The sequence below is a fragment of the Pelobates fuscus genome, chromosome 5 (assembly GCF_036172605.1).
Source record: "Pelobates fuscus isolate aPelFus1 chromosome 5, aPelFus1.pri, whole genome shotgun sequence".
NCBI lineage: Eukaryota > Metazoa > Chordata > Amphibia > Anura > Pelobatidae > Pelobates > Pelobates fuscus.
This window is the reverse complement of record NC_086321.1, coordinates 129,764,257-129,786,743: the sequence shown is the minus strand read 5'-3', so window position 1 is coordinate 129,786,743 and position 22,487 is coordinate 129,764,257. Positions and strand designations below refer to the sequence as shown.

At 38.5% G+C, this 22,487-nt stretch overlaps 1 protein-coding gene across 1 annotated transcript in view; it reads right to left on the bottom strand.

The window, feature by feature from the left end:
- Positions 1–13,915: 13,915 nt before the first annotated feature.
- The window catches only part of KNTC1 (kinetochore associated 1), a 114,585-nt gene continuing 106,013 nt past the window's right edge, over positions 13,916–22,487 (bottom strand). The window contains exons 61-64 of the mRNA XM_063454289.1: positions 21,010–21,099; positions 16,627–16,772; positions 14,541–14,631; positions 13,916–14,136 (exon numbers count right to left, since the gene is read on the bottom strand). Coding sequence (XP_063310359.1) covers positions 14,113–14,136; positions 14,541–14,631; positions 16,627–16,772; positions 21,010–21,099 — 351 coding nt within the window. The 3' untranslated portion in view covers positions 13,916–14,112. The remainder of the gene's footprint in view (positions 14,137–14,540; positions 14,632–16,626; positions 16,773–21,009; positions 21,100–22,487) is intronic.

The following is a 22,487-nucleotide window of genomic DNA, read 5'->3' as shown; positions in this document are numbered from 1 at the left end:
ATGACTCATGCCTGTGGGCAGTACACAAGTGGAAGATGGGTACCCAGCCAAGGTATCGGCTGATATTCAGACTACATGAGCTGGCTGCCAACTAAGCTAAGTCTGACAGGGACTCTAACCAAGACGGCAGAAAACCCAGCGGTACACAAGCGACAATCATCTTATTATTTGGTTTAACACTAATTCTATTACCACGTTTTTATTAGCCTGTCTTACTCATTTTAATTTTACATCTCCCTATCACTATGCCTAGGATTTGTATAGCCTAGTATCACTCGCTCAATAGATAACCCAGACATGCTCTGCCTAGCCTGTATTTTAATTGAAATGAACATAATGCTTAATCAGCCTGCTACCATACCTTTTTTTTTTTATGATATAACCATTTGTTATTTAATGCATAGCTCGCAGATTATCACCGGGACATCTCATCACACCTTTTATATATAGGTGGCTTGTTTAGCGGCATTTAAACCTGAGAGTTGCCATGTTGACAGCTACACTTATAGTGCACATATAATGTTAATTGTTAAAATTTTATTATCTCTATAGTAGCATAATATCACATATAGTGCCTTCACTTACGTTAAGAGACGACAACAAAGTCGATAGTAAAGCTGTGTAATTTAACGCTGTCAGCCATACATGTATATTCACTAACGGATCCAAGCAACAACCGTGCAGATTACGCTGTCAAGCTATATTATATGTCTATCTTGTTCACTTAACCCTAAAAATGTGCAATGCCCTTCATGCCATAGTGTTATACCTTTCTGTGTATCATTTGGTTTGCTTCAGCTATTGTGACAGAACAAACTTGCCTGTTACTTATTTGCACAAATAAAATAAAGAATAAAAAAAAAAAAAAAAAAAAATAATATTATCAAATCTTATATTCTGCCACAGTGGTCTTATTTTTTCTCTATGATTCCTAAACCCTGGTTGGACATGATCCAATCCAGTTTCTCTAGGTTCATCTGGAAAAATAAGAAACCGAGAATAAGTCTCACAATTCTTTCTAAAAAGTTTACAAAGGGTGGCTTGAATTTTCCCAATATTACCTATAATTATTATGCCAACATGATTCGGCACATCTATAAGTTACAAGACCCTCAATTTGCTGAGGAACCTTGGTATGCACTAGAGGCGCAAACAGTCTTGCCAATGAAATTACAATATGTTATGTGGAAAGATGTCAAGACTAATAGTAAGATTTTCACCCAAATAAAATCTACTATAGTAAGTCAACTTTTACATGTATGGCAAGAAATCAAAAAACAATTAGGTTTTTTGAATTGTATACCAAGGACCTGCAGTCTTATTGTTTTAGAACAAAATGTAGAAGATCTATCACTCACCTGCTGGAAGAATAAAGGCCTAACTAGAATTTCAGATATCATGTCTGGCGATAGTATAACGCCATTCCAGCAGATTGTAGACAATTTTCAGCTGTCTACTAGAGAAATGTTAACTTATTTACGTATCAAAAATTATTTGTATATTTCTATTATTGATTCTACCTCCCCAATCTCTAAATTTTTAGAATCTATAGTTTGCTATAAATCCATTAACAAGGCTACCTCGGCTGCTAATTCATTGTTAGATGTGTTAAATGAAGGCCCCAGTAAAATTATTAGGTATTGGGAAAAGGAACTAGCAATAGTAATTTCAGAAAAGGATTGGTGTACTTCATTAGCCGATACGACCAAGAATGTACATAGCTTGAATTTAGTAGAATGTCATTTTAAACTGCTATATAAATGGTACTATACTCCGTGTAGAATTTTAAAAATGTTTCCACATTTTGATAATATATGTTGGAGATGTGGTTCTTGTGTTGGAACTTATATATATATTTGGTGGACTTGCCCGGGAGTGAAACCGCTGTGGTCATGGGCCTTCAATATTCTTTTCAAACTATCTAATAACAAATTAGAAGAGAACCCTGCCACAGCTCTTTTGCATTTAAACTGGAACTTTCAATCGCTAAAATGAATCTGCATAGCGTTGCACTGTCTAGTGGCGGTCAAAATTATAATTGCGAGAAGTTGGAAATTATCCACTCCTTTTCAAAAGAGTAATTTGCTTAACCAAAATAAAAATTTCAACTGACTATGGAAACTAATCTTCTAAATAATGTTGCAAATGTAACTTATAAGAAAGGGATATATAAGATGTGGTTGGAGAAATTTCTACTGATATATGGTGGATCTAAGTGGTAATATATATATAGTCAGGACTGTATTATTTAGAAAACATTATTTACCGCTATAGGAATAAGATTGACAGGAAGATAAGATAGCAAAATAACGATTAAGGCAAGATGGTAATAGAGAGGAAGGGGCACCGAGGGAAATGGGTTTGGTTGAATGTTTACTGGACAGAATATAGCAGATTCTCTTATTGTAATAATTTTTAGGATTAATTATTTTCCCACTCTGATAAATGTGAATGAATGTATATATGTGTTATGTTTTTGTTAATGTGAGATTGTTATTTATATGCACACCTGCCCAATTTGATAGGTGTATTTAGATTAGTATGTATTGTTAATTGGAAAGGTCTGGTATATATATGTCATTATGGAATCGTATGATATGTAATTGTAATAACATTTTCAATAAAGAAATATATATATATATATATATATAAAAAAAAGAAAAGCTGCCATATCTTTGATACACATCCAATCGAGTGTTGGGGATCTCGTTTTGTAGGAATGTCCCCTTGTAGTTGGGGAGAGGACTATTTGTGGATTTGTATATAGTGGTCCTGAAGATTTGCATGACCGTCATCTGCTGCTGTGTTTTGAGATTGAATGTGGTTAGGGAGGTATCTTGTGTAGGAGGGACGCTTGTTCTGTTGCTTATTGGTGTAAGCACCAGCAGAGAGTGCCTTTTCGGAAGGGAGTGTATCAAGAGTGATGATATGGTTGTCAGTAAATTGTATATTGGGCGGGTGGGGTGGAGGAGCAGAGAAGAGAAAGAATGGGGGGGGGGGGGGGGAAGTGGAGCTAGAGGGGTTCTGCTGTTGATGAGGGGTAGGAGAGTAGGTAAGAATTGGAAGAGAAGAGGGAGACCCACTTATAGCTGGCCCCTGTGGTCCCTAAGTGGTCAACGGAAACTCGAAAAGCCATGGGTCCCATATTTTGTCGAAGTTGATTGTGGTGTCATGTATTTTACAGAGAGTTTGTCCATCTTTTTTGAACCCTCCACATTGCATAGTACTGCGCTTAGTGGTGGGATGTCTGCCCTGCCCCAGTTTTCTGCAACTACTCTGTGTTGCCAGCGCTACCTTGGCTATTAATTTATTCTGGCTTCTGGGGGTGTTTTTGAGAGGAGCCAGATTCAAGGATCTGGTGGCACGTCTGCATGCCCTGGATACTAACTTTGATATTTGGAGCCACAGTTGTGCTCTCTTTGTACATTCTGCCCCTGACGCCCTTCCAGCATAAGTCGGAGTCCAATAGACCCATTTGCTTTAGTCGGATTGGGGTGAGGTACTATCTCAGAGTTTTGATAGCTTGTTCCTTATAGTTGACACAAACTGGTATATATTTTCAAGTGTCCGGAGTGATTGAGTGTATATGTGGAATGGTAGTACTTAAGTTTTTTCTATATTCCGTTTGTAGCCTGAGATCTCGGCATATTCATTCAGAAACATTAGTAGCAGTGGCAGAGACCCATTGATGTTGGTAATGTAGAAGATTGTCTGCATATGCTGCAGTCTTGTATTCTTCTGTGCGTATCATGATCTTTTTTATCTGAGTGATTGTAGGAGTGGTTCCAGTGAGAGGGTGAAATGGATGGGAGATAGTGGGCATCCCTGTCTCATGCCATTGTGAATCTCAAAAGATGGAAGGCAGGTGAAGGGAAGTAGGTTTGCCGTGAGGGTGGTATAAATGTTTGCAACGCGTCCAAGAAAAGCTGTGGGAAGCCGAACTTGTGTAGCGTTGCGAACAGAAACTGCAAAAGTAGTCGGTCTAATGCCTTTTTTGGCATCGAATTAGAGAACCTGGGTCGGGATTTTCCTATGGGTTGCTACCCAAATGAGATCGTACATGCGACCAATATTGTCACATGCTTGTCTGGAGGGGATGAATCCCACCTGGTCAGGGTGTATTAATTTATGGAGAAAGGGGTTCAGGCGTTCAGCCAGTAGCTTGGTGAATAATTTGATATCTATGTCTAATAGCGATATGGGGTGGCAGTGTCCTGGGTCGAGATGGAATTTATTCAGTTTGAAAGAAGGCAAATGTTGGCCTGGAGCATCTCTTGCAGTAACAGGTCCCCCTGCAAGCTATATTGAATAGATTGCTCAGGTGTGGAATGAGGGCACCAAAGAAGGTTTTGTAGTATAATCCTGTGAAGCCCTCTGGGCCAAGACTTTTGTTCAGCTTGAGTGTTTTAAGGGTTTTTGCTACTTCTTCCGGTGTTACTGGAGACGTGATCATCTCTACCACTGTCTGGGACAGGGTAGGTAACCGTACCGAATTTAGATTAGGTTAAGCCCTAAAGCACTTCAGGTTCCAGAAGGGCTCGCAGATTGTGATCATACAGTGCAGAGAAATAATTTTGGAAAACTACTGCTATTTGGTCAGGGAGTTCTTTAAAATGTTCATCTGGGGTGGTGATTTTGTCGATATGTTTATATGTGGTTCGTGTCAATGTCTGTGGGCTAAGAGGGTGTCGGCTTTGTTAGACTTTTCATAAAATAATTGTTTTGTCCATTGAAGGGCTTTAGCGGAGTATGTGGCCATGAACTCTTTAAGGTCTGTTTGGCATTTAGTGATTTGCGTTTTAAGGATCGTAGTAGGGTTGTGCTTGAACTGGTGTTGCAAAGTTCGCAGCTCTGTGAGTGTGTTTTCTAGGCTGGCCAAGTATTGTTTATTGTGTATCAATGCAAGCTTTATTACTGTGCCTCGGAGTACCGTTTTATGTGCTGTCCATAGCAAGCTTTTAGAGGTTACCGAGTCCTTACTTAAGACAAAGTATTTTCTAATGGCCTTCTGGATGGGTTCTCTAATTAATGGGTTATGAAAAAGTTTGGGATTTAGGTCCTTACCATAGTCATAATGTGTTGGGCATTTTGATCATGAGTGTGATGTCAGCATGATTGACCAGGTGATTGAACCTATGGATGTCGCCTTATCCTGTGGCACAAGGGATGGGGAGAGCAGGAACATATCTATTCTGGAGTGGGATTCATGTGAGTGAGATTAGAAAGTGTAGTCTTGTGTTGTCGGATGATGGATTCTCAATGCATCGAGTAGATGGAAACTAGACAAGAACGAGTGCAGCATTTTGTCTGATTTGGCAGTTGGTTGTGTTTCGATGTGCTCGCACGGTGTCTATCCATCATTGGGGATAGGGTAGCATTGAGGTCTCCTCTTACTATGAGGAGGTGGAATGGGAAGAGTGACAAGTGTGCACGGAATGCCTGCCAGAATGAGCTGTTCGGGAGGTTGGGTGCATAGACAAGATGTGGAGTATTTCTGGGCGTCCATGTGTCCTGTGATAGTAAAGTATCTACATTGGGGGTCCGCGTGCATTTGTAGGATATGTAAAGGGCAGGATTTATGGAGCACAATTGAAACTCCGATTTGTTTTCCGGATGGGGAATTTGCTGTAAATTACTTATTATAATGTCAGCTCAGGAGAGGGAGCGGTCTGTTCTGAACAAAATTAGTTTCTTGTAAGAAGAGTATGTCTGCTCAGGTTATATTGGCCAGCATACGAATTGGTGAGTTTTTGATGGGCTATTGAGGCCCTTACAATTAATAGAGATGCATTTGAAAGAGGTGGCCATTATTGTACCTTGCACGCGGTTGCTTATTTAGTAGAAGGAAGGGTGATGCACAAGGTTAGTGATGGGCCCAGAGGTTATAAGGGGGCCATAGGTCCAGGAAGGGTGGGTGTGAGAGACGGGGTATAGGAAGTATGAAAGCAGTGGGTGAGGAGAGGGGAAAAAAGGGAGGTGGGGGATGTGGTTCAGAGGTCACTTCTGGTCTTAAATTTGGAGTACCAGGCCTTCTGAGGGTGGAGTATATCCGGACTGGTGGGTTTAGTGGGGGAGCGGGTATAGTCCAGATATGTACCAGTGGAGGTTGACAGAGCTGTTTGAAGTGATGGGTTGGTGTCTGTCTGATGAAATAGTCAGTATAATCCAAACAAAGGGAAGTGTGCAGCACACTCCCCCAGGATTTGTTAATATCATTGTCTTGTTGTGTGCGGTGCAGTTGTGAGGAGGGGCATATTGCTATTGTGATATTTAGTGCTGAATGTTCATAGTTGGGTTTGTGTGAGCCATAATAACTTTATTAAGGTGTCATTATTGGCATACATTGATGTGGCAGCTAGTCCTTGTATAAATACAAATACTTTAGGTTGATATCGAAATATAAAAAAAATTAAATAAAATATAGAAAGCTTGAATGCGTGCTTAATTGCAAAGCTGCCCAAGGGGCAGAAGAGACATTTTGTCAGATAGTGGGATATTACAAGTCTAGTTCCCCTGCCCTCTTACATTTCCCAGTCACCCATACACAAACAAGTATATCCCAAAGTATGAAACTGCTCAAAACACCAGTGAGGTATCCCCTTCACCTTCACGAATACAATGATAGCATACAACAAATAGGTGGAGCGGTGAATAACAAAATACTATAAATACTTCCCTCTCTTCAATATTACACAACATAAAACTGAAACAGAAACAGAGGGAGATACAATAGTGTAAAACTGATATAACAAAAGTATGTCACTATTTCTTTAAATAGCACACTCACAAAGATAGAGCCATAAAGTGACCTGGCTCTAGTCTGGATAGCAGTAGGATCCTTAAGGGAGATCCAAATCCCACTCCAGTAGATGAGAAGGATGATGCAGGAACAATAGCTACTTCAAAAGTAATAATTTATTCCAGAAATAAAAGAAAAGCATAAAACAAGGTCCATATAATCACCAAAACGCGTTTCGCCAAGTAGGCTTCCTCAGTCGGTGAATGTTCAGTGTAAAAAGTCTCTTTCTTCTTTAATATAATTGATTTTGGCGCCATCTTCATCCGCACAGCGTCAATTTCCGGTTTTCGTCCAGAACGCATAACTTCCGGTTCAGCGTTCATTTCCTATGTTGTCCGGTCATGTGATCGGACGACATGGTGCTTGTGGAACGCACGTGCGTTTCACCTCTCCCCATATCTGCCTCCTACTTCAAAAGGCCGGCGGATATGATGACCGTGGAACGCACCTGCGTTCCACCTGCGGAGATTTAAAGACAAATGTACCCTCTAATGAAAAATACATTTTAATAGGAGCCAACTTAAACAGAAGTATATTTCTAACTTATAATAGACAGAAAGCATTATGTACTCCCATCTTGTATGAAGGATATTTATAAAATAATGTAATGTAATGTAAAATAATATAAGGAGATCAATAAGATAAAAAGTAGTAAGATGACATCATAATAATGAAAATAAAGAGCAAAAAAGGAATATGTAAATAAGATACCAGTATAAAATATCGAAGAAATATATAAAAACTTATTTTATATATATGTTAAAAATATATAGGGAATAATCAAACCATTATTATAAAAAAACAATTATGAAAGCCTGATAGCATGTACCACAATACATTATAAAAAGAAACATATATTATAAAAGAATGATAAGGTGCGCTGTGTCTTTAAGACCCAAGTGTTTCAAAGTGCAACTAGTGCAAAACTTTATGATAAAGTGCAAAGTGTTTTTCAAAGTGCACTCAAATGTGTAATAAAATATTATACATACATATGTCCTCTCGAATAGAAATATACATAAAGGAAAAGAGAGACATAAAAAACACAATAGTGTAAAACCGTTTTAAAATTATATAAATTATAGATGCCAAAAAGGTGCACTCACAAACATAGAGCAGAATGAGCCTGCTCTAGCTTTAACAGCTTCTTCAGATATAGGACTGTATAGACGGAGATACTTCAAATTATTTATTGCCCAGCACAGCATAGAATAGTCACCTTCCTTCACATCCAAATTTCAAATGTAAAAAAGTTCGGTAATATGCAGCTTCAGGGTGTCGACTGTTCCCTTTGTTGTGTTCGCCGCTGTGGTTACCGTCTGTATCCGAAAAAACTTCCGGGGGGAGGGACTTCCTCAAATGCGTGACGTAAGGTGCGTAACTTGCGTGATGACGCGTTTCGCCGTGTTCGCGGCTTCATCAGATCTGCCCATCCATGTCCTATGCGTTCTTTTATACCCATCTCAATGGGTAAAATCAGGTGGCTGGCATACAAAGTCCATTACCCTAATGATGGTATCAATTAAATACATATACAGACAACCTAAAATCTTACTTTATTAAGAAAACTTCGTAATTAAAAATATATCATTATAACACTATCTAGGATGCTCGTGCACAGCAGATCTGAGTGGATGGAGGCATATTATGTCTGGAGGTGTTCCTAGCTTTCAATGTAAACACTGTATTTTCTCAGAAAATACAGTGTTTACATTAGAAAGGCTGCAGGGAGCTATAGTTCTCATCTGAACAACCTCATTAAGCTGAAGTTGTTCAGGTGACTATAGTGTCCCTTTAAGTCTGGATTCCAATATTGTTGAATAGGTGGCTGAATGACAGGGAACAGAGGGTTCTAGTCAATGGAGTATAATCGAAGCAAGGTTTAGTTACCAATGGGGTAGCCAGGGATCTGTACTTGGATCCATTCTTTTTAATATTTTTATTAGTGATATTGCAGAAGGTTTTGATGGTAAGGTATTTATTTTTGCTGATGATACGAAGATATGTAACAGGGTTAATGTTCCAGGAGGGATAAGCCAAATGGCTAATGATTTATGTAAATTAGAAAAATGGTCAGAGTTGTGGCAACTGACATTCAATGTGGATAAGTGCAAGATAATGTATCTTGGACGTAAAAACCCAAGGGGCAGAGTATAGAATATTTGATACATTACTAACCTCAACATCTGAAAAAAAAAGGGATTTAGAAGTAATTATTTCAGATGACTTAAAGGCAGACAATGTAATAGAGCAGCAGGAAATGCTAGCAGAATGATTGGTTGTATAGAGAGAGGAATTGGCAGTAGAAAAAGAGAAGTGCTCATGCCATTGTACAGAACATTGGTGAGACCTCACTTGGAGTATTGTACCCAGTACTGGAAGCCGTATCTTCAGAAGGATATTGATACATTGGAAAAGGTTCAGAGAAGGGCTAATACACTTATTCATGGATTGCAGGATAAAACTTACCAGAAAAAGTTAAAGGATCTTAACATGTATAGATTGGAGGAAAGAAGGGACAGGGGAATATGATAGAAACATTTAAATACATAAATGGAATCAACACAGGCAAAGAAAAGGATGTTTTACTGTAAGAACAATACGGATGTGGAATTCTCTGCCTGAAGAAGTGGTTTTATCAGAGACCATACAGATGTTCAAACAGCAACTAGATGCATATTTGCAAAACAGAATATTCAAGGATATAATTTTTCAATGTAGGGTAATGGCTTCTTGATCCAAGGATTAATCTGAATGCCATTCTGGGGTCAAGAAGGATTTTTTTTCCTAGTTAGTTGCAAAATTGGAAGTGCTTCAAAGTTTGTTTTTTTTTTACTTCTTTTGAATCAACAGCAAAAAACAAATGTGGGGAAGGCTGAACTTGATGGACGCATGTCTCTTTTCAGCTATGTAACTATGTGTAACGCAGTAAAGGAGGATATTAGATTTAAAAGAGGAAAAACGACCCCAAAAAATAATAAAAATAATTCCAGGAAGTATTACTTTACAGAGAGGGTAGTGGACGCATTGAATAGCCTTCCGGCTGAAGTGGTGAACACAGTGAGGGAGTTGAAGCATGCATGGATAGGCATAAGGCTATCCTAGATTTAAGATAAGGCCAGACACTAATTAAAGTATTTAGTAAATTGGTCAGACTAGATGGGCCGAATAGTTCTTATCTGCAGTCACATTCTGTGTTTCTATGATACATGAATTATTCAACACTGTTTACAACTCAATTGATACGTTAACACCTAAGTTTTGTCTCTTCAAAAAAATTCTGAAATTCTAAAAAAAATTATATTAGGACACATTTTAATTTCAGCAACAATTATTACCAGACACTAAAAATACACTAAACCACCACTTGATTGAGGTCATACAGTACACATTTGTAAACAAACAACTGGCTTTTCGTCTGCCATCAACGAAAACAGATATTTCGCGACAAGAGCGGATTGTATGGGAGGAAAGCATCGGACTCAAATATAACCTTAGTTCATGATTTAAGCCTGACCAGATGATTAACTTGTTGTAAATACAGGATTGCATATATTAATACAGCAATTACAAACTGAAGTTATTATTTGTTGTATACCACTTGATTATTGGATTTGTAAAATTGTTCCCCTGTGTAAATGTTATTTTCTGTATATATTATTCTTAATATTATTATTGTACCCTATCATATAAACTTATTTAAAAATCTTCAATAAAAATATTTGAAAGAAGTTCAAACATAACGGAAAGGGGGGCGGGGTCTGACAGCCAGGATGGGCGGTCGAGCTTTCTGAGGGCTCCTGCAATAGAGGGCACAAAAAATGCCAATCCTGCACAAACTACTGGTGTCAACAGCAAACTGAGCCCGGAGAACGAAACAGGAGCATACAGGGCACACAATGATACCTGACTCGCACCGAAATTGCATGAAAATACCTGCACCGGCCATGAGGCCTACATCGGAGCGGAGCCTGCAGCCTGGGGGAGGCGGCTCAATCCCCTGGCACAGGATACGCTCGCAAGCGAACAATCTACACAACCCTGCAACCCCCCCCCCTGGACTGGCGGGGGATATCCCGGTCCTCGCTGGGGTGATTACCCCCGCAATACAGCCTGACAACGGTTTCGGAATGCCCCTGGGACAGCGGCTATAATGGCGCTCAAGCAACCCGGAGAGAGCACGAAGGAGCCAAACACAAGCCTCACTGACCAAGCTGACTACACAGCACGGTTGAACAAAATCTTCGCAGCATTCTGGCGCAGGCTGTAAAGACGCCTGCAAACTCAAGCCGAAATCAACTGTGGGATTCACCTTTTACCGCAAACACGAGGAGGGCACAAAATGGCCACCGCGAAGCGAGCACAAGGCAAAAGTTCCTGTTTATCCCAGCATGCCCGACAGAGATCCCACTTACTCAAAGGAGCATCGGGAAAGCGAGGCTCCGGAGGGCCCACGGTCCCCCCCCCCCCCCAAGTACAGAAGAGGGACCCGAGGATGCAGGGAAGTGCCCCCCGCTACAACCCGGGCTGGAGGATCCGAGCATGAGCAGCCCTGCAACGGCAGCCATTCAGGATGCAACCAAACAAGGAGCTCCCACAGCACCCCGGAGAATACTTCACCTAGAGACTGTACTGCCCTGCAAACAGATGACCAAAGCAGCTCCCAGTCTTCAGGTTCCACCATGGGGCTATGGACCGACCAGAACAGGGGTGGGCTGATCGGGACACTCAGCACAGGCCCGCAGCCACAGTATTTTTGACGTGGCATTCGTTTTTATATTTGACATATTGCCTGTGACTTTTTTTTTTTTTTGCCCTATCTACTTAATCGAATAATGGAGGCACTTTGGTGATAGTCCTTAGCAATAGCAATATACCTAGCCTACCTAAGCAAATCTCTGCTGGACTTCCTAGCCTGTGAAACCCAGATACTGGCATGTGAAGCTTATATTGTACTATACTACATGTTTAGCCAGACAATTCCAGTCATTGGCATATCTATTACACTGATAGCCTGCAGTATTACAAGTATGTAGCATAGCATCAACACAATGGTTTAAGCTTGTTAATAAAATATAAAATGAGGCTTAGAATCCTAGGAGATTTCTGTACTCTGTTATGACGACCCTAACCTGTATAACTCTTGAAAGTCTCCCTTTTTTTTTTTCTGTACCACCATAATCTCATGCCTCAATAAAATAAAGAATTAAAAAAAACAAAAAAAAAACACATCACGGAAAGAAACCAGGCATGTACTTTTGTGATGCAAGATTTCTGTTTACACCTCTAAAACCATAATTCTAGAGTAATAAGATGTTTAATTAGACCTACTCAAGACTTTTGCCATTATTCCTTTTTGTGAGGAATTACCTGTGAAATTACCAATGCTTCAACACATATTAAACAGGATTTATAAAATTCAGTCTGATTTAGTAGATTGTTAATCTAATTTATAACGTGTTTCAAGTGAATAGATAAAGGGCACAGATTCCCGCTTCAGTCTGGTTTCCGCGCTAAGCACTCTGTGGAAACAGCACTGACCAAAGTATCCAATGATCTACTCGCTGCAAAATCTCGTGGTCACTACTCTATCCTAATTCTCCTTGACCTGTCTGCAGCTTTTGACACTGTTGATCATCAACAGCTTCTTCTCATCCTCCGCAATATCGGTCTACAATATATTGCTCTCTCCTGGTGCTCCTCCTACCTCTCCCAGCGCTCTTTCAGTGTTTCTTTCTCTGGCTCTGCTTCTTCTCCCCAACTCCTCTCTGTTGGTGTCCCCCAAGGTTCAGTCCTTGGTCCCCTACTGTTCTCCATCTATACTGCCTCCTTTGGTAAACTCATTAGCTCCTTTGGCTTCCAATATAATTTCTATGCAGATGACACGCAAATCTACCTGTCCTCTCCCCGTCCGTCTTGACTAGTGTCTCTGACTGCCTCTCTGCTTTTTCTAACTGGATGGCTGCCCACTTCCTTAAACTAAACTTGACAAAAACTGAAATTCTGGTCTTTCCTCCCTCAAGTGTTGTTACTCCCTCCAAGTCAACGGTGCTACCATCAGTTCCACCACGCAGGCTCGCTGCCTAGGTGTTCTCTTTGACTCTGACCTCTCCTTCAAGTCTCATGTTCAGTCTATCGCCAAATCCGGTCATTTCGATCTCAAAAACATTGCGCGCATCCGCCCCTACTTAACGCCAGATGCGACTAAAGCTTGACAAAGGCCCTAAGGGGTCGAAACGTTGCTTTCTGGTTCCTGGTTCCAATAAAACTGCCTTTTCTTTGGAATTCGTTGGAGTGCTTGGATTATTTCTACACTGAAATTCTATATTTTGGTCCTTTTTGGTACTGGGACTTATCCGTTAGAGCACCCCGATTCCATGACGAAGGGTTGAGTGCACTTCCACCACCTACATATCGCACTTATGACAAATCACGGCTTGAACTATCTTGCTTTGCATGTAATGCAATATCTTATATATGTTTCCCCTTTTACGTTGCATTACTGAAATAAATTAACTTTTGCACGATATTCTAATTTTTCGAGTATCACCTGTACTATGTATGACAGCATGTGCACAAATGTCCAATTGACAGGATAAGACCAGGTGTAAGACATAGAGCTTAAGTCACAACTTGCAAAGGCAGAAAGGGTAGATGCGTATTACCGATCCTATGAGGTGGCCAGGTTGAATATTAAAAAAATGATAAAATATAACCAAAGTACGTAAACGGAAAACCAGAAACGGTTATAAATGCACTCAACTGTAATAAATCAGATCACCCCAACATAACAGGCAAAGGAGGTTTAAATACCACTTAGACTCTTGTGATTGCCTCAAAATGGGCACAATTATGATGCGTTAATGGATAATTTGCGTCAAGATTGACGCAACAAAGGTGCAACAACCCAACAGGCACTGTTACATTGGTATCTCGCCATTGTAGCTAATAAGCAACTAAATTATACAACTTTACTTGATGACTACTGTGTGTAAATGTCTTGGCGTTTTCACCTTTTAAATATACTTCTAATCAATTACTTTGTTAAGCTGACAGTAATGTACATGATAAAATATATTTGAAAGAAATTGACACTAAAGAACATCTTTTATTAAATACATGACAAATATAATTATATCATACAGGATTGTGTTTGTTTTTACTGTTACAAACAGTACGTTTTTGTAAATAACACAAACAAATATTTTTAGACAAAATGTACACAATATAAAGTAACTTCGTGTATATGATTTTTCATGGACCTTCATTCCACTGATGTTTTCAAACACATTTTCCTTGACAGTTGATACCAATTAAGCATGCCCATTTAAAAATTCCTTCAGAAAAAATAAAAAAAAAGTGAGAGACATGCAAAATAAATCTAGATATACACATACATACATGGCTCAAAATTCAAGAACAGACTGTTCATTTGCTGCCCAATATATCCCACCCCTTGACAGGTGCCATTGTAATGATATAATCAATGTTATCCAATTCCCCTGTCAGTGATTTTCATGTTGTGGCTGATTGCTAGACTTACAGGACTACTGCAATCATTATGATAATACTATATAATTAGCAGTACTTTATTTACTATGAATTAAGAAGGCTGGCTGCCTTACAGATATTTTATGTTTCCTAGGCATCACTTGCCATTCAAAAATAGAGTTATCAATAAGGTCCAGGAAGACTAATAATTCTCATATGTTTACAATTTGAATTGTTATTTACAATTTACCTTTACAACATCTAGAGAATTTGCATTTCTAGGGCAAGGTTTCCCACGGCGCTGTAAACATTCCTTTACAACTTCAGCAGCTTCATCCAAACTAAAATACACAACATTAATATCTGATGAATAAAAAAAAAAAAAAGGAACACGTTTCCACTGTAAAACATGTTTAAACTACTAGAAGGAATAGTAAAATAAGATAATGTGTCTCAGCTGAAGATGTAGATATGTTTTGTATCATAGTTGTCTACCTGAATACCAATAGGTTTCTTCACTGCATGCTCTGGAACACTGAAGCAGGACTTTGGAGGTAGACCACAGAACTTCCACCTCAGTTTTTTTTTAAGTCTCCTACACAAAAGTTCAACATGTATAAATAATACTAAACTTACTGATACAGTGTAGGGAAACATGATACATCCATTACCAGCATCTGAATCAAGCATACTAATTTTTAGTTGGCAGTAATAAAATATTAAGTAATAATACCAATAAAAATGTCAAATACAAGAAGGTTACCTATCTGAAACTAACTATTTGATCAGTATGCAAATGCTTCTGTAACCAAAGAAACTGACCAAGATATACATGCATCTCTTAACAGATATGTTCAAAACTGGTAGATAATACATGCAGACATAGAGACAGTGAATGGAAAGGGAACACTTTAAAACAAAACTTTTATTAAATATTAAAATATAGAAAAGAGTAATAAAAACTGCATGGCCAAAATGTCCCTGACAAAGAACATGTATATATGGTTATACTACAGAGTGACCAAGCCAAGTAATTCAAAAGAAACCGTTGCAATCAATCTGCAACAGTGTAGTGATTTAGACTGTCACAAAGTGGCAAAGCTACACCATAATATAGAGAAATAAATTGTGTGGCACGAAATCACAAGGAGAGGATCATTTTCTAAACCCTCAACTATCTTTATACCTCCTTGCTGACCTATAGAAAGTTCCTACATATAAACAGTGACTTTTAGAAAAAAACAGCAAGATGTAGGAGCATGGTCTCTTGCAATAGACCAGAAAGCCAGAAATAAGTACATAAATGCTACAGTGTAATATGTGTGCCGGTTATTTCTGTGATGTCCGGTAATAAAAGTCCTAGATCATCGTAGGGAGATATAAAATAAGGCAGATTTTATATCTCCCCAAGATGATCTAGGAGTTGTATTACTGGACATCACAGAAATACCCGGCACACATTTCACTAAGGCTCCTCCACCTTAGTTTGCACACTTGGTACAACCATAGACCCACATTCTTTCTCAGTTGTATTTTGGACATAGGGTTCCCCCCCCCCTGTGTTTAATAAATAGTAGAACCAGACAGAAAACCAGGAATAATGGTAAGAAAATAACAGCAAAGAGAGGCAATGCAATACTAGACTAAACATCAGAATCATCCTACAATATTCTGGATGAAATTTCCTTTTACAGTACAAAAGAACAGCCTGCCCAGCGAAACGATCTTCAAGGCTCTATTCTGCAGTCACTTTGCCCACACTGTTATCTGCATAATGCATATAGTTTGGAACCTGGCTGTACACGTTTTCTCCTGTCCATTATGATCAAGAATGTATTAAAGGAGTCAGAGAAGATTACAGACACCTGAATTTTGTCAGACATGCTATTAATGCTATAACATAGACAGTAGCCAGGGTGGAGTGTGTGGAGGTCCTGTAGAAATAAGCTAGGAAACTAATAAATGTTCGCATGGTTATACAGTCAAAAAAGAAAAGGTTGTAATTTTGTAATAACACTTTCATGCTAGACACGAATATACATCCTGAAATTCAAAATATAAAAATAGCAGAGGAAAGTAAGTAATTTTCATACGACTATAATTTTTTGCCCCATTACCATGGATAGATGGGAACAAATGCTATACACAAAAAGAACTACTGAAATGATTGCCCTTATAAGGGGAGGAGACTGCCTTTTGTTTTTTACCTTCTTCAATGCCACCAACCTGTGAGTGAGGAAGGGCAACTACACCTTTATGGTGACTGTCGCTTGGATGTATGGAAAATAAATGTTTGTTAAAATCAGGTTGCAGGAGATGTTATATGTTTAACTTACCAATTCATGTTTACAAGGTAATCTGCAAGTTCTTTCACTTTGTTGGATTTTATGACTTGTTGCTTTAATAAATTAAAATATTTGGTTTTCACAAACTTTTCAAACTGTTTATTTTCTATAACTCTGTCCAACACTAGATCTCGTATCTGAAAGAAAAAGAACATATTTACAATTTATTTGTGAAATTTTTCCCTGCAGGCAGTGATTTAACCCCTTAAGGACACATGACGTGTGTGACACGTCATGATTCCATTTTATTCCAGAAGTTTGGTCCTTAAGGGGTTAAGCTGCCAATGTGAGTCATGTGATCGCAATGTCACTGCTTTAGTTGTCAGGCAGTCCCACCAGATCGGGATCGCTGTGGAGGTTTAATATCAGGGCTACAGCATTAAAAAGCCTTCCTTTGTCCAGGACGGCACAGCACATACTAATAGTTTTAATGGTTAAATAGGTGCAGACCAGGCACCCCCACAGCTACCGCAAGCCCTCTCTTTCTTCCTAGCAAAGACCTGGTGCGGAGAAATAACTGGAGGCTTCTTGTTGTGGGATGTGTCTTACAGCAATTTTAACACCCATTGGAAACATGATTCATGCTCTCACCAAGACACATAGGTGATGGATATAAATTAAAATTTGAGCTTTTAATAGTATTAATGGAAGAAATAATCAATAATATAACATGAGTCAAGCCAGTTAGTTAAAAAAAACTGCAAACCTATATCTGTCAAGACATGTACATTTTAAATGTTACAGCATCACTGCCGGAGACTGATTTGAGTTGCATTCCATAGCATCGTTAATGTGGGAATCCAATAAGCACCAAACCTAAGCCCCTAATTCTGTTATAATGACTTGGGTCTATTACACAGTACCCTGTGTCATTACAGTGCATAATACTTAATAACAGGGCTTAAAATACACAATGTGAGATTCTCTAAATGGTCTATGTTTTGCAAATGTTATTTGGGACTTTTTGAGACATTTTATCAGCTCACAAATTTAAAACCTCATCATAAAGATTTATAAACAAAAACAACTAGAACAGGCAGGTTGCTAATTAGGCGATGTAACACCACAAAAACATGGGAACAGTATGCATTGCTGTACTATACAAATACAGGGCAACAAAACAGCATTACTGAATTTCAAGGTCCCAATGCTATGTAAATGTACCATGTGAGATATGCTCTGTATTTATGGGATAATTTGACATTTTAAGCTGTTCATACACCACAAAATGTGACAAAAAATAATGGGTAGCTACCTAATTTGCCCTTGTAATTCCGGAAAAATACAAAAGGTGTTATATTGCTGTACTCAGGGATATAGCAAAGTTGTACACCACAAAAATGCAAAGGCAAAGTACAAATTCAAAACACATACTTTGAAAGAAATTGGTGACAACATGGCCAACTAATAAGGCACAATACACTCTAGGTGAGATACTCCAGGATTCTTTTGGTAATGGTATGCATTTGCCAACTCATTTAATTTTAAAGTTTGAAAACTAAAATTGGCAAATCTCTAATGTCATTAGAGACTACATAAAAAAGTATTCTTTTTTGTAGATTGTGTGTCCCGTCACAAAAAAAAAATAATTAAAAATGAACAATTGCATTGCAAAAATCACAACATTTCTCTGGCCCTTATGGAGTACACAACAACTGGCAATAGGCATGGGGTATTTATTTTCTTCATAAAACAAATCCTTTTCTCACAATTTTTTTATTATCCGGTCATGAATTTCTACAGTGCTTTAGAAATTGGAAAATGCTGACTTATCTTCTGGGAGCATGCAATATATGGTATACTGCAAACCTTTTGAGTTATTTTCGGTCATGTAAAAGGTATACTTATAGGCTGTGTGAATTTCTTATACTTATGTATGAGGAAACCCACAGGAGTCTTCCATCCCTATCTCTAAAGCAATGAATAATCAGATTTAATGTTTTTTTCCCCAGACACAGCTCAAATAGGGGCTGTAGAAATTGAACCATCTCTAGGGGCCTCATTAAAAGTGACTAATGCTAGTTTGTCACATGTCATGAGGAATACAATCATTGCACGATCATTTCCGTACCCTTTTGGTGATGCTAATCAAGGGAATGTCTATGCATACAGATCCCAGAAACACCTACAGGGCATGAAAAAAAAGGTTCTAATATGTAAAAACAAAATGAAATAGTGAGGTATTTTAGACCCCCTCCACCACACTATCTATCTATCTATCTATCTATATATATATATATATATATAGTTAATACAATGTTAAACAAAAATCTGCACACCAGTCAAGCCATAAGACTTGCTTTTCCCACAGAAATCCAAAATCTGCAGCGATGTTGCAACCGCAAAGGATTCTGGGTGGGCATATGCAAATTAGTTCAACAAAGAATCACATTTTTGCCTCATTCCATTTTAAACATGGATTCCTTTTAATCTGTGTTTGCAGTATACAACTGCTTGGAACACAATTTAGGAAAAGATGCAAAACCAGTGAACCACTCATGGACAGCTGTTTCGTTGTTAATGCAACTCATCAGCATGAGGTTGGTTACTGGTTTGCTTATTGAGGCTTGGTAGTGCTTGGGAAGCAAAATCCAAATAGGTTATGGTGGGGAAAAATTGTGATTGAAAACCCCTTCCACCTGAAGTCTGTGGATAGTTAATACAATGTTAAACAAAAATCTGCACACCAGTCAAGCCATAAGACTTGCTTTTCCCACAGAAATCCAAAATCTGCAGCGATGTTGCAACCGCAAAGGATTCTGGGTGGGCATATGCAAATTAGTTCAACAAAGAATCACATTTTTGCCTCATTCCATTTTAAACATGGATTCCTTTTAATCTGTGTTTGCAGTATACAACCTATTTGGATTTTGCTTCCCAAGCACTACCAAGACTCAATAAGCAAACCAGTAACCAACCTCATGCTGATGAGTTGCATTAACAACGAAACAGCTGTCCATGAGTGGTTCACTGGTTTTGCATCTTTTCCTAAATTGTGTTCCAAGCAGTTGTATACTGCAAACACAGATTAAAAGGAATCCATGTTTAAAATGGAATGAGGCAAAAATGTGATTCTTTGTTGAACTAATTTGCATATGCCCACCCAGAATCCTTTGCGGTTGCAACATCGCTGCAGATTTTGGATTTCTGTGGGAAAAGCAAGTCTTATGGCTTCACTGGTGTGCAGATTTTTGTTTAACATTGTATTAACTATCCACAGACTTCAGGTGGAAGGGGTTTTCAATCACAATTTTTCCCCACCATAACCTATTTGGATTTTGCTATATATATATATATATATATATATATATATATATATATATATATATATATATATATATATATATATATATATATATATATATATATATATATATATATATATAGTGTGGTGGAGGGGGTCTAAAATACCTCACTATTTCATTTTGTTTTTACATATTAATATATACACACACACACATACATACAGTGGGACCTTGGTTTACAAACGCCTCGGTTAACATAATTTTCGGTTTACAAATGAAAATCCATTGAAAATAATGCATCGGTTTACAAATTTCTTTTGCAATACACAGCAAGTTTCCCCAGGATGCATTGCACCTGGGAGGTTTATAGCACCGCCCCCTGCATGCTGGAGCCTGTGGGTAGCACGTGGCGTCAAGTGTGGAGGTGTTGGAGCGGCTTTTGAATCGAGTTTTGGAGCCATTCTGGAACTTTTTGGTGCATTTCTCAAGCTGTGGAAAGGTAGGGAGCTGAGCTTTGTCGTTTGCATGCCTTTTATTGTGTGTTCTGCATTGTGGGTTGGTTTCCATGCCTGCTCATTTTGACTTTTTTTCTGACCTCCTGAATGGATTAATTGGTTTTCAATGCATTCCTATGGGAAACCGCATTTCGGTTTACAAATTTTTCGCAATAAGAAACGTCCTAGAGAACGCATTAAATTCGTAAACCAAGGTCCTACGGTGTGTGTGTATGTATATATATATATATATATATATATATATATATATATACACACACACATACACATATACATACATACATACATATGCACACACACACTCTCTCTCAAAGATTTCTGCAGAATGAGTCTACTATGTAGTAAATCTTGTCCATGGGCATCTGACATATACAGACATACACTTATATATAATTAGGTACCTGTATTAAACCAGTCTTTCTGAAGAGGACATCATAATAACATAATATATAGAAACCGAATGGTTGGCAAGAGGAATGGTAATAGCAGCTGTTGTTTGTTTCTTCTAAACTAGTGTATACACCTGTGAGCTAAGGTTATACGCAGACAGTCATGAAGAAAATGTATTTGAGTTGAGCAAATTCTTCTATAATAGAATTTAACACATAACATACCTGTAAAGCAAACCCTGACACCTCACCAGTGCTCATGTAGTCAGATTCTTGCTGTAAAATAGTCTCAGGATTACAAGTAGACAGGAAGCACTGATCAATAAAAAACAAGAAATAGAAAAAGAAGAAAAACAAAGTCAAGCAGATATAGTAGCTTTAAGAAATCTTACATTCGTATGGAAATACATTTGGTGAAAAAAATAAATAAAACCCTCCCACACAGACACAAACAAAGGCAACAAAAAAAATATTAATTGCCGAAAAATAGAAACAATTCACTGCAGACAATGAATGACTGATTAGTCACACTTGGGAATAGGAAGAATACCTACAACACAACACTCTCTCTATATCTACAAAGTTAACTTTGAGTTGTTTCAGATTTATAGTGTAGCAGTTCACACACTACAAGTGGATAGTAATAGAAAAAAAGTGCAACTATATTTTACAAATGTGGAAAGAAGCTTGTGGATTGTTACAATCTGGACCTCTGGTGGTAAAAAACAAACCAGAGGGTTGACAACCTAGAGTGTTTTCAGTATTAAAGGGACACTGTAGGCACCCAGACCACTCCGGGACGGAGCTTCGACTCAGCGCCGGGACAAGGTAAGTAAATAAAGGGTTTTTAAGCCTTTATTTACCGGGTAGGAGGCGGCGCAAGGGAAGGGGGAGTCAGCTTTGTATTCCTGGCACTACACTTAAGAATGACCTATATCTATATCTTGAAGCAGCAACCAATTTCCACGGACTAATTTAAATTATGTAATGGAGTAACACACCCACTAATCTGTTAACATCACAGATATATAAAACAAATCAACATACCCATTTAATATAGCAGGCAAAGATCCCTAAGCACTGGTGCTTAGTTGTCTTGGTTTCCATTATGACTTAAAACCTCACATACTACTAACCTCATACGTCACAGAGCTTGAGCATGACTTGTCCTTAAACTATCTGTAGGATGTCTTTTCTTTCTCCTTACCCCACCATCATTGGGACCCTATGAACTTTACCCTCCCCTCTGGCAGCTATTTTATTCACTGTTGTCCTCCATTATCACCAAAGTTCCACCTTGGGCTGGGATTATGTGGGACTGATTTTACTTTTTGGAATTTTTATGGTATTTCCATGGGGCTCTGTTTCCTGTCTGATTTGTTCGGAGTTTCTAGTAGCAGAGTTTTCAGACCTGCATCCTGGCTGCACTATTCCATTTTAAGAAAGAGCTGGCTTGGGAGCTAAATACATCTCTGTAAAGATGGTGGCAAAAGCTAGACCTGAGAGCTGGAAATGCTTCTGTAAAGGCAGTAGATGGAGACAGCTCAGGCACAGGGGTCAATACCTGCCTAAGAGAAGGAGGACAAGCAAAAGTGTCAGGAGAAAGAGGACAGACAGAGAAGTAAATACCTTCTTCTGACAAGGAGAACATGCAGAGGGGTAAGCACAGCATGGGAGAAGGAGAACAGGCAGGGGTGATGATA